This window comes from Poromitra crassiceps (genome assembly GCF_964638095.1).
Source record: "Poromitra crassiceps genome assembly, chromosome: 30".
In the NCBI taxonomy this organism is placed as follows: domain Eukaryota; kingdom Metazoa; phylum Chordata; class Actinopteri; order Beryciformes; family Melamphaidae; genus Poromitra; species Poromitra crassiceps.
This window is the reverse complement of record NC_139652.1, coordinates 3,447,638-3,460,915: the sequence shown is the minus strand read 5'-3', so window position 1 is coordinate 3,460,915 and position 13,278 is coordinate 3,447,638. Positions and strand designations below refer to the sequence as shown.

General features: G+C 48.8%; 1 protein-coding gene and 1 long non-coding RNA gene across 2 annotated transcripts in view; both read left to right on the top strand.

Moving 5' to 3' along the window:
• The first annotated feature begins 877 nt into the window (after positions 1-877).
• On the top strand, positions 878-3,008 carry LOC310800490. Its single transcript, XR_014553874.1, has 3 exons — positions 878-980; positions 2,167-2,400; positions 2,900-3,008. It is a non-coding gene; the product is annotated as an uncharacterized lncRNA (long non-coding RNA).
• Position 3,009: 1 nt separating this feature from the next.
• spg11 (SPG11 vesicle trafficking associated, spatacsin) overlaps positions 3,010-13,278 on the top strand; it is a gene marked incomplete at its 5' end in the record, with an annotated part of 53,975 nt that continues 43,706 nt past the window's right edge. Inside the window, 8 exons of the mRNA XM_083663280.1 lie at positions 3,010-3,158; positions 4,249-4,386; positions 7,006-7,355; positions 8,611-8,756; positions 9,667-9,796; positions 10,324-10,479; positions 11,370-11,527; positions 12,807-12,983. Of these exons, the coding sequence (XP_083519406.1) occupies positions 3,010-3,158; positions 4,249-4,386; positions 7,006-7,355; positions 8,611-8,756; positions 9,667-9,796; positions 10,324-10,479; positions 11,370-11,527; positions 12,807-12,983 (1,404 nt within the window). The remainder of the gene's footprint in view (positions 3,159-4,248; positions 4,387-7,005; positions 7,356-8,610; positions 8,757-9,666; positions 9,797-10,323; positions 10,480-11,369; positions 11,528-12,806; positions 12,984-13,278) is intronic.

Sequence of the window (13,278 nt, the reverse complement as noted above, 5' to 3'; positions counted from 1 at the left end):
GGCTGATTTTGCAATGGAACAACCTATTAGCCTTTGGTTCTTAAGTTCTTTGCCTTAGCTCTATGTTGCCTGTAGCCGGCCGCCACGTTTTACGTTGTTTGGAGGAGGTTCTGCGAGATAGTTTAGTTTCTGCAAGCTAGCGGGGAGCTCTCACTACATCAACAACAACATGTCATGGAGGGAAGTTAAACATAGTTAATTTGCATAATACTACCCACATTGTAATGATACAAAGCTGGTTGGAAATCTGCAAAATCTTCCTTTAAAACAGGGGTGTCAGACTCATATTAGGTAGAGGGCCGGATTTGTTCAACTGAGACCTCATGGGGGCCGGATTTTTTTTTTTACTAAAATCAATTCGACTCATTTACCCATTTACTTCACAAAAGAAATACTGCTCTTTCCATTTCTCTTGAAACTGCCTGCATTCCGTGTCAACCTTTCTCTTTTTTGACAGCATCTTGTTGATTCCTTTGTTTTTTGGTAGGTAGCCGAATGCGCGATTCAATTCCAGCGTGGCATCATGGCGGCTTTGTTTACACCTGATGACCTACTGACATACTTCCTTGTAGTGCAGGTTAATTAACTTATGAATGAACTCTTAGCTTGCTTATGAGCCACACGTAGTTCATGATAATGGGGTGCGAATTTAATAATAATATATATATATATATATATATATATTTTTTTTTTTAATATCCCAAAACATCTCGCGGGCCGGATGAAACTGAAAATGCCGTATCTCTGACATCCCTGCTTTAAAAGAATGGAAATTCACTTCACTTCTCTCCTCTGCTCTTGTAGTTTCTCCTGGGAGGCGGAGCCTGTGGTGGGCGGGGTCAGGCTGCTGGCGGTGGGCTCTCGGTGTGAAGTGAAACTGCTGCAGGTGGAGACGGGAGGCGATGCGTCCGTCTCTCTGCGCTGCATCTCTGAGTGGTCTGCAGAGCGCCTGCTGCACATCCTCACAGACCATGACCCAGGTCAGTACATCCTCACAGACCATGACCCAGGTCAGCACATCCTCACAGACCATGACCCAGGTCAGCACATCCTCACAGACCATGACCCAGGTCAGTACATCCTCACAGACCATGACCCAGGTCAGTACATCCTCACAGACCATGACCCAGGTCAGCACATCCTCACAGACCATGACCCAGGTCAGCACATCCTCACAGACCATGACCCAGGTCAGCACATCCTCACAGACCATGACCCAGGTCAGTACATCCTCACAGACCATGACCCAGGTCAGTACATCCTCACAGACCATGACCCAGGTCAGCACATCCTCACAGACCATGACCCAGGTCAGCACATCCTCACAGACCATGACCCAGGTCAGCACATCCTCACAGACCATGACCCAGGTCAGTACATCCTCACAGACCATGACCCAGGTCAGTACATCCTCACAGACCATGACCCAGGTCAGTACATCCTCACAGACCATGACCCAGGTCAGTACATCCTCACAGACCATGACCCAGGTCAGTACATCCTCACAGACCATGACCCAGGTCAGTACATCCTCACAGACCATGACCCAGGTCAGCACATCCTCACAGACCATGACCCAGGTCAGTACGGTACATTTTACATCACAGGTCCGAGTCCAGGTCCAGGGCAGGGCCCTCGTGTAGCAAACACTGTGCAGCTTTCGTCCTGAAAGATGGCATTCTCCCAAAACCTGAAAAGTACGTACCAGAGATGCTCACGAGTATCTTTTTTGCAAGTCAAAGACAAGTGTCAAGTCTGTTGAGACTTCTATCAGCGTTCTATCATCTGCTGCATGCCATCCGGTCTGCTTAGAACACTGCATAGCTCAAACTAAGGAACTCAAAGCATGTACTGTATTATCCTCCATCAGCATACAGCATCAGCATTGATTAGTTAACATTAGACATTCGCTGAATGTTAATGCACCAAAAAAAAAAAAAAATCCCAAATCTCGAGTCCAGTTCGTCTTGTCACTGTGTGTGCAACTTAAATGCGACTCCAAGTCCACCAGTCGAATTCCCCATCTCTGGTACGTACGCACAACAAACCTCCACATGTATCAAACACGTCCCGTGAGTTCCCCTCCCCTGAAGCACTTTGAGTATCTAGTAAGGCACTATATAAATACAATCTCTTCTTCTTCTTCTTCTTCTTCTTCTTCTGCAGGTGTGTGTGATCTGTCGTCAGTGTGTGTGTTGGTGTTCTCTGCGGGTCGGTGCAGCCTGCTGCTGAACAGACACTGGCTGCTGAGGCTGCAGTGGCCACAGGACCTGCAGGATGTGCAGGTGCTGTCCTGCTGCAGGTTGCAGCCGCAGGAGCAGACCGGCCCCGGACTCACCGCTGCCCTCTGCTGCCTCCGCAGAGGACACCTGTTTGTCGTCACCGCCACCGGGACCATACGTATCCTTCACGCAGCGTCTGAGTTCTGATTTTCACAACTCGTGACTCGAGTTGGACTTCAGCACTGATGACTTGGACTTGGACAAGAGCATTCATGCATTTGTGAACATTTATGTAAAACCCCCAGAAAAATATTGTCCTTGATAAGATCAAATTCTATTGTCGCTATATTGATGATATATATATATATATATAATATTTATGTACACTTCTCAGCTGAATCACTTTTATGACTTTTGAAACGTAAATGCATTCTTTTTACGTGATTTTCAGAAAAAAAGTCATAAAAGCGATTCACGTTTGTGAAGATTATCCTACTGAACGCAAATTACCACTCCACATTACCAGACCTTATTTTATGCATTTAAGTGAAATCCCCATTCTAAAACCCCATCCGCTTTTCCCCTACAAAAAGTGGATATCTAGTAGGGCTGAATATTGCATTTAGCTCCTTTAAGTGTTAAATGTGCCAGCAGTATTTTCTTTAATGGGCCTTCAGGTATCTTTGACTGTGCAGACGGGTCAGAGGTCGGCAGCGTGGAGCTCCCTGCCCCCCAGAGCCCCACCCCCGTGGGGGAGGAGTCTGCCTCTCTTAGCCCCACCCCCCCAGAGGAGGAGGAGGAGGAAGAGGAGGAGCCGGCCGCCTACTCCTCCTCTTCCTCCTTCTGCCTGCTGCAGGTGTCAGCTGACCTCAGCACAGCTGTGGCCGTCACCACCTCGCATGCTGCCGTGGCCCTCGACCTCAACCACTACTTCAGGTACAGCAACCTGAGGACCTATCTGCTTTAACATGACACAGGTACAGCAGCCTGAGGACCTATCTGCTTTAACATGAGACAGAGACAGCAGCCTGAGGACCTATCTGCTTTAACATGACACAGAGACAGCAGCCTGGGGACCTATCTGCTTTAACATGACACAGAGACAGCAGCCTGGGGACCTATCTGCTTTAACATGACACAGAGACAGCAGCCTGGGGACCTATCTGCTTTAACATGACACAGAGGCAGCAGCCTGAGGACCTATCTGCTTTAACATGAGACAGAGACAGCAGCCTGAGGACCTATCTGCTTTAACATGACACAGAGACAGCAGCCTGAGGACCTATCTGCTTTAACATGACACAGAGACAGCAGCCTGGGGACCTATCTGCTTTAACATGACACAGAGACAGCAGCCTGGGGACCTATCTGCTTTAACATGACACAGAGGCAGCAGCCTGAGGACCTATCTGCTTTAACATGAGACAGAGACAGCAGCCTGAGGACCTATCTGCTTTAACATGACACAGAGACAGCAGCCTGGGGACCTATCTGCTTTAACATGACACAGGACCTATCTGCTTTAACATGACACAGAGACAGCAGCCTGAGGACCTATCTGCTTTAACATGAGAGACCCCATCAGAGCTGAAGTTGCCCATTGTGAATGCAAAAACGACTGAGTCTCTTTCCTGTTGGTCCACTTTAAGAGGACTGAATGTGAACACAGCCTTAAGGTCTCATTATGCTTTCCGCATCAGCGAGGAACGCGAGTGTCCGCGCGGAAAAGTGACGTCAAATCAGCAGACACGCCCCTCCGCAAGGCTCCGTGCGGACGGTTTTCGAGCGGCCGTGCGCACGCCGAAATTTGTAACTACGCGGACGCGGACAAGCGGACAAAGTGGAGTTTTCAAGACTCGCGCTCAATTCCGCCTGCAGAAACCCACACAGAGTATACAAGCTCCACACGTTTCCTCGTCGGATTCCGTGTCTCTCATTTCCGTGCGGCCGGCCAAAGCGTCAAGCATAATCCAGGCTTTAGAGTGTGTGATAAAGTGATGCTGTGTCTCTGTCCGCTCCTCTGCAGGACTCACCCCGACCGGCTGCTGGGTGGCCCCGCCTCCGCCCGCCCCCCCCTCCCCTCCCAGCAGCCCCGTGACCAGGACGCTCTGTCCAGCTCCACCTGCAGTCTGGCCGGATGGGGGCGGGGCTTCAGTCCTGACCGGTAAACTACTTAAATAGTCCTTAAAAGTGTGTGTGTGTGTGTGTGTGTGTGTGTGTGTGTGTGTGTGTGTGTGTGTGTGTGTGTGTGCGTGTGTGTGGGGGGGGGGGGGGGGGGGGGTTGAATCCAATAATCAGTTTTAGGCCTTAAAATGTCTTACATATGAAGTGAGACCAGCTAAAGGCCGGAGGGTAGAGCTGGCCAGACAGCGGAGGTCTGCAGCCAGACTCCTCCCTACCAGACCTCTCTCTACCAGACGTCTCTCTGCAGACCTCTCTGTAACAGACCTCTCTCTACAGACCTCTCTCTACTGACCTCTCTCTACCAGACCTCTCTCTACAGACCTCTCTCTACAGACCTCTCTGTACCAGACCTCTCTCTACAGACCTCTCTGTAACAGACCTCTCTCTACAGACCTCTCTCTACTGACCTCTCTCTACCAGACCTCTCTCTACAGACCTCTCTCTACAGACCTCTCTGTACCAGACCTCTCTCTACAGACCTCTCTGTAACAGACCTCTCTCTACAGACCTCTCTCTACTGACCTCTCTCTACCAGACCTCTGTCTACAGACCTCTCTCTACAGACCTCTCTGTACCAGACCTCTCTGTACCAGACCTCTCTCTACAGACCTCTCTCTACAGACCTCTTTCTACCAGACCTCTCTCTACCAGACCTCTCTCTACCAGAGCTCTCTCTACAGACCTCTCTCTACAGACCTCTCTCTACTGACCTCTCTCTACCAGACCTCTCTCTACCAGACCTCTCTCTACCAGATCTCTCTCTACAGACCTCTCTCTACCAGACCTCTCTCTACAGACCTTTCTCTACCAGACCTCTCTCTACAGACCTCTCTCTACCAGATCTCTCTCTACAGACCTCTCTCTACCAGACCTCTCTCTACAGACCTTTCTCTACCAGATCTCTCTCTACAGACCTCTCTCTACAGACCTCTCTGTACCAGATCTCTCTCTACAGACCTCTCTCTACAGACCTCTCTGTACCAGACCTCTCTGTACCAGACCTCTCTGTACCAGACCTCTCTCTACCAGACCTCTCTCTACAGACCTCTCTCTACAGACCTTTCTCTACCAGATCTCTCTCTACAGACCTCTCTCTACAGATCTCTCTCTACAGACCTCTCTCTACCAGGCCTCTCTCTACCAGACCTCTCTGTACCAGACCTCTCTCTACAGACCTCTCTCTACCAGACCTCTCTCTACCAGACCTCTCTCTACCAGACCTCTCTCTACAGACCTCTCTCTGCCTCTCTCTACAGACCTCTCTCTACCAGACCTCTCTACAGACCTCTCTCTACAGACCTCTCTCTACAGACCTCTCTCTACAGACCTCTCTCTACCAGACCTCTCTCTACAGACCTCTCTCTACAGACCTCTCTCTACAGATCTCTCTCTACCAGACCTCTCTCTACAGACCTCTCTCTACCAGACCTCTCTCTACCAGACCTCTCTCTACCAGACCTCTCTCTACAGATCTCTCTCTACAGACCTCTCTCTACAGACCTTTCTGTACCAGACCTCTCTCTACAGACCTCTCTCGACAGACCTCTCTCTACAGACCTCTCTCTACAGACCTTTCTGTACCAGACCTCTCTCTACAGACCTCTCTCGACAGACCTCTCTCTACCAGACCTCTCTCTACAGACCTCTCTCTACCAGACCTCTCTCTACAGACCTCTCTCTACCAGAGCTCTCTCTACCAGACCTCTCTCTACAGATCTCTCTCTACAGACCTCTCTCTACAGACCTTTCTCTACAGACCTCTCTCTACCAGATCTCTCTCTACAGATCTCTCTCTACAGACCTCTCTCTACAGACCTTTCTCTACCAGATCTCTCTCTACAGACCTCTCTCTACAGACCTCTCTCTACAGACCTTTCTCTACCAGACCTCTCTCTACAGACCTCTCTCTACCAGACCTCTCTCTACAGACCTCTCTCTACAGACCTTTCTCTACCAGATCTCTCTCTACAGACCTCTCTCTACAGACCTCTCTCTACAGAGATCTCTCTACCAGACCTCTCTCTACAGACCTCTCTCTACAGACCTCTCTCTACAGACCTTTCTCTACCAGATCTCTCTCTACAGACCTCTCTCTACCAGACCTCTCTCTACAGACCTCTCTCTACAGACCTCTCTCTACCAGAGCTCTCTCTACCAGACCTCTCTCTACAGATCTCTCTCTACAGACCTCTCTCTACAGACCTCTCTCTACAGACCTCTCTCTACAGACCTCTCTCTACCAGAGCTCTCTCTACCAGACCTCTCTCTACAGATCTCTCTCTACAGATCTCTCTCTACAGACCTCTCTCTACAGACCTCTCTCTACCAGAGCTCTCTCTACAGACCTCTCTCGACAGACCTCTCTCTACCAGACCTCTCTCTACCAGACCTCTCTCTACAGACCTCTCTCTACAAATAAATATCCTAATATCACCTGGCCCCACGAGGAAATGCGCTGATTCATGTTTCACAATATCACAAAATGGTCAATATTTGCATGCTTAATATTTAATTTCTATTGAGTCAATTTGTCCGTCTTATCTTCTGTCTGATCACCTCCGGCCTGACCTAAAAACCTGATCTCCCTCCTGGCCTTCAGTTCCTGGGAGGCGCGGCTGGCCTCCATGTACTCCAGAGCTCATCAGGCCGCTCCTCCCACCTCCTCCTCCCCTCCCTGGTTCTCCTCCTCCTCACCCCACTCGCCGTCCCACAGCAGAGCGCCCCCTGGTGGGGCGAGCGTGGTCTTCTCCGTGCCCGAGGAGTCCGCGGTGTCTCACCTCTCCGTCTCGGAGTTCTCCGCCCTGCTGACCTTCGTCTGCCCGGGCGACGGCCGCACCACAGTGGCCTTCTGGGATCTGGAGTCGCAGAGCGTCAGCTACCACCACACCGAGGGCGAGGCGGGCGCCGTGCAGCGCTGCGGAGAGACGCAACACAGACTGCTGCTCAAGAGTGAGTCCACATGTAAACATGTTTATTCCTGCTGTAAAGTTGGGCATTTTAACACGTTGAGTGCCAAGGACGAGATATCTCGTCTTACATAATCCAACCGTTGAGTGCCAAAGACGAGATATCTCGTCTTACATAAACATTTTTTTTTTTTGACGGTGGGACATCAATCAACCCCTTTTACGTCTTCTATGCCACTATTGGAGGAAGAGAATGTGTATAATCTATTTTACCGACCACTAAGTGGCGACAGTTCTCTCCAGACAGAGAGAAAGCCACAGCCACGGGTCCGCTGGAGAAAGCCAGCGGACCCGTTTCAAGGAAATAGCTGGGCGAAAACTCTTTCGATTTCACACACACACACACACACACACACACACACACACACGCACACGCACGCGCGCGCGCGCGCACACACACACACACACACACACACTCGAGTACCTTTGCGCATAAATAAGACCAGAATCGCAAAAGCTTCTTCAAAGCTCTCAGCCGACACCTCAAGAAACGAACGAGCCAGTTTTACAGTCCAGACTGCCCGAGAGCGGCCGCGGAGCCTCCTCCCTCCGCAGCACAGACGGAGGGAGGAGTTTGGAGACACACACACACACACACACACACACACACACACACACACAATACAGTATACAGACTTGCCCAAGGGCACCCATAATCACAGGCACGTGAGGTGGTTCTAAAAATCCATTTATCTCTAAACTCTCTGAAAATCTCTGAAACCATGCTGTACTCAACGGCTAATATCTACATAACTACTAACTCTGCAAACTAACTCTTTTAGACAGAGAAAGCACACATTCTATTAGTTCTTTTTAGATGATTGGTGTTCACGAAGTCTTAACAGAAAAGAATCCTCGGCTCTTGTAAAATGAGCCAGAATCCTCAAAAAAAAACCTGGCACAACTTACCACAGCATTGAAAAAACGGCTGGCACTCAATGTGTTAACATGGGGGGTCTATGGGGACTGATTGACTTTTGCAGCCAGGCTCAATTGGCCGTTCGAGGAACTGCAGCTTTTGGCACTTCCACATTAGCTTCATTTTTCCAAGACGGAAGTTGCCGCTTGGTGTAAATACAGTGTCTGACCAAACCAGCTGCTGTCTGCTACATTTAGTCACTGTGAAGTGAGGTGTCACTAAAACCTGAATGATTGTCTCTGCTTATATGTATCTCTCTCTCTCTCTCTCTCTCTCTCTCTGTCTCTCTCTCTGTCTCTGTCTCTGTCTCTTGCTCCAGAATCCGGTCTGTTCCTGGTCTTGTTTTCAGTTTCTCAGCAGGCTTTGTTGAGCAAGTTGATGTTGTTTGGCAGTGCCGCCACAGTGGATGCCGTGTGTCACCTGAACAGCTGGGGGCGCTGCTCTGTGCCCATCCATGCTCTGCAGGTAGGACGAGATCTCACACCCTAAAGGTAGGACAAGCTGAACCCTCTATGTGTAGGATGAGCTCTAAAGCAGTGTTTCTCAAACAGTCCGGTCCACGGGCGCCCCCTAGTGGTCCGCAAGTATATTTATATCTTTTTTACTTTTCTTTTTTACCTCCCACTATCCAATCAGAGAAATGTTTACATTTTCTGGGAAACTCAAGGTCGGATCACGATGCCTCTAAAGGACTTTATGTATTTTTTCACCCCAAATCCAATGCCACCAACCTTGCCTCTCTATGACTTACGCTTGCGGACATACATCCACTCTGCCTGCAGGGCTACAGGAGAGAGACAGAGTACAGCGGGTGGTTGGGAGTTCCAAGTTACTGACCAAACACTCTATTTCAGTAATTGCTGTCAGAATATAGAGCCATTTAACACTTATTTGAACACAAAAACATCACTGAATGCAACTTGAAGATGGCAAAATATAGCCTATTTGACTTTGGCAACATTGTGCATTTATTGAACTTGAAAAAACTTTCTTTGAACTTTGAATATATTTGAACTGAACAGGAGAAATAAATGTAAAAAGAAAAGGTAAATGGACTAACTAAAATAAATTACATATATTTTTTATATCGGTTATCTTGTTTTCATAATTGTGGGAAGCCAAAATTTTGATTAATTGTACTGCTATTTGTCATTTAATTAGCCTGTAATTTGTAATATACAGTTGAAGTAGGCCTATTGTTTTTGGGGATGTTTTGGGAGTTAGGTGGTCCCCGAGTTTTTTTCATTGGTTTAAGTGGTCCTTGGTCTGAAAAAGTTTGAGAAACACTGCTCTAAAGCCTCTGTGGGTAGGATGAGCAGACGGCTGGACCACCTGACCTGATGTTGGTTTTTGAAGTGGTTCTGTGTTTTTGCAGGCGGGGCTGAAGAACCGTCAGCTGGACACAGTGGATTTCTACCTGAAGAGTAAAGAGAACGTTCTGGATCCTTCAACGGGCTTCTGTCCCCCCGACGAGCCCGCTGCCTCCACGCCCAGCCTGAGCCACGGTAAGACCAGAGGAATCCAAACACAACACACGCGCACATGCACACACGCACGCACACACAGCAACACACGCACCCTTTAACACACTGCTGCACTGACCAACACAACACTTGATGTTGGACAGCAGCTCGTTGACTTGATCACACAGCTAATGATCCAGTTTAAAGCGGCTCTATTCTCTTTCTCTGTCACTTGTTTCTTCACATACTTTGATTTGATACATGATAGAATCAGGTAGATTGCTTTTAGATATACAGTATAAGGCTGTATGTATGTAACTGTATGTACATACATACATGTGTATGTTGTTAGCGTGTTGTGTTGTGTTGTGTGGCAGGCATGCAGGAGCTGGCTCCAGCTCTGGACCTGCTGTGTTCATGTTGTGTTGTGTTGTAGGCATGCAGGAGCTGGCTCCAGCTCTGGACCTGCTGTGTTCATGTTGTGTTGTGTTGTGTTGTAGGCATGCAGGAGCTGGCTCCAGCTCTGGACCTGCTGTGTTCATGTTGTGTTGTGTTGTGTTGTGTTGTAGGCATGCAGGAGCTGGCTCCAGCTCTGGACCTGCTGTGTTCGGCGGTCAGAGAGTCGAACAGCGAAGCGACGAGTCGGCAGTTTTCTGAACAGCTGCTGCACATCACCATGAACTTCATCCACACACAGCTCCGCCTTCTACTGTCACACACACACTGTGAGAGCACACACACACACACAAAAATACTCACGTTGTGGCTGTTGGGGTCCATGGCATGGATCGAAATTCTCATTGACTTCAATTAAAACACACTTTTTTCCTCCAGACATTTTTCACAAAAGCATTTTACTTTTTTATACTCTCATCCTGGACCAAAGACATGTCCTCAAAGTCAATCGCATCATTTTCCCATTGGTTTTTAATGTTAAGTTTTGACAAAAACAACACTTTTTTGGGACCTTCAGCCATTTTTCCCAAAAATCATGAATTCCCTGATGTTAGACATCCATCCTGGAGTCAAGGCTTCAAATGTGTAGTAACAGCCTCAAATTGATAGTTTTCACTTTCACCAGTTGCCATATGCCCAAGCCAAAACATGGAACTGAGTCAAACCCAGTGAAAACTACCAATTTGAGGCCTTTACTTCAGGATGAATGCCTAAGATCAAGTAATTCATGTTTTTGGACATTTCATGTCTTTGTACTCACCCTGAGACAATCCATCTCCCATTGTGAAACAATTTCTCACAACTGGCAACGGTAAAGAGTAACGTTAACTTGATACTTTTCAACCGTCAATTAACGCTGCTCAACGCTCAACATGCGGTGTCATCGAAGACTTAATTAATTGAAGAGGATGCCAATTAAATGTGAAGATAGGCCAGGCAGCAAAGTTTGTTTTTAATTACTTTGGGTAAAGTAAACTTTTTTTTAACTGATTAACTAATTCTATTAATCGGTTAACGTTGAAACGGTTGGTTATCGGTTAAACGGTTATCGGTTGACATCCCTACTAGACGTTAAGCAGAGCATCGTCAGTAGCTGCTGACTGGTCTGGAAGCAGTTTTCTGTAAAGTGTTCAGTGTGCAGCTCTGTTTGTGTGTCCAGGCTCAGACCCCTGTCTGCAAAGCTGTGTGGAGCGTCTGGAGCGGTACCTCACCCAGCTGAGGAGCTACATGAAGAGCTTCCCCTGGCCTGCAGGAGGCGCTGCTGCACCTGCTCGGGAGGAGGCGCAGGGGGAGGGGTGGGACCACCTGTCTACAGAGGTGACATAGCACCGGAAATCAAAGAACTTAGGTTGATAAGAAGTGACTGCGAATACATTGTCCTATTGCGACAGCAGCACCATGGCTGTCATGGTTCTGATGAAGGTTTTGATGTTGACGCTGTTGTTGTCAAAAAATTACACCAAGGTGTCGACTCTTGCCTTCAATACTCTTTGCCGGAATTAAGCACACACACACACACATGCTTTTCAAGGACTCTTTTCAAGATGCTTTACTATACATTAACACTAAAGGAACGATGATAGTGCAACAGACAATGGACAAACATGACACAGACACACAGGGATAGGCGGGGGGGGGGGGACTTAAGAGAAGGCAGAGGTGGTTCTTGAGGCGGGATTGAAAAACTGTGAGGGAATTTGCTGTTCTGATGTCCGGGGGGAGGGAGTTCCAGATCCTGGGAGCTGCCCTGGAGAAGCTGCCCTGGAGAAGGCTCTGTCACAGAAACTGCAGAGGTTGGACTGGAGTGATACTAGTTGAAGTCTATTGATGAGGGTGGTGTTGATGTTCTGTACTAGTTAGAGTCTATTGTTGAGGGTGGTGTTGATGCCATGGAGAAGTGAGTTGCAGTAGTCGCGACGGGAGGAGATGAATGCGTGGATGAGTGTTTCGGCAGCAGGATGTGCAGAGGAGGACCGGCTCTTGGCGATGTTCCGGAGGTGGTAGAATGAAGATTTGACAATTTGGCGGATGTGGGGCTCAAGGGAAAGGGTGGGGGTCAAGGATCACAGTGAGGTTGCGTGCCTGGGAAGATGGGTGGGGTCAAGGATCACAGTGAGGTTGCGTGCCTGGGAAGATGGGGAGGCAGTGGTGCAGTGGATTGTGAGTGTGGGGTTGTTGAGTTTGCTGAGGGTGGTGAGGAGTAGTTCAGTTTTGATATGTTCCAAATAGTCTTCTGTCAGAGTCTGCTCCATTCGTCTCATTCATATTGTGCATGTGCACAGACGTACAAAAACATGCACACACACACACACACACACACACACACATCCAACCCCCACACCGTACACACACGCACGGCAAACAATAGCACTACAGCCTGCAATTATCCCCTACACACACTATGAGGTTATGTCATCTTCTTTGCCTCTCTCCCAACGAGTCTATAGATAACCAGCTGGAACATGACTCATCGTGTGTGTGTGTGTGTGTGTGTGTGTGTGTGTGTGTGTGTGTGTGTGTGTGTGTGTGTGTGTGTGTGTGTGTGTGTGTGTGTGTGTGTGTGTGTGTGTGTGTGTGTGTGTGTGTGTGTGTGTAGGAATTAGTCCGTCAGGCCATTCTGACCAATCAGGTTCCCAGAGCACAAGCGGTGTTGCGGAGGCGGGGCAGACCAGAGCAGCGGATGAGTGATCTGAGGATGGAGGGTCTGCGTCAGGCTTTCTGCTGCCTGCAGCTCAGAGACCTGCAGACAGCCACCTCACTGCTGACTAACATGGTACATGCACACACACACACACACACACACACACACACACACACACACACACACACACACACACAGCTCAGAGACCTGCAGACAGCCACCTCACTGCTGACTAACATGGTACATGCACACGCACACACACACACACACACACACACACACACACACAGCTCAGAGACCTGCAGACAGCCACCTCACTGCTGACTAACATGGTACATACACACATACACACACACACACACACACACACACACACACACACAGCTCAGAGACCTGCAGACAGCCACCTCACTGCTGACTAACATGG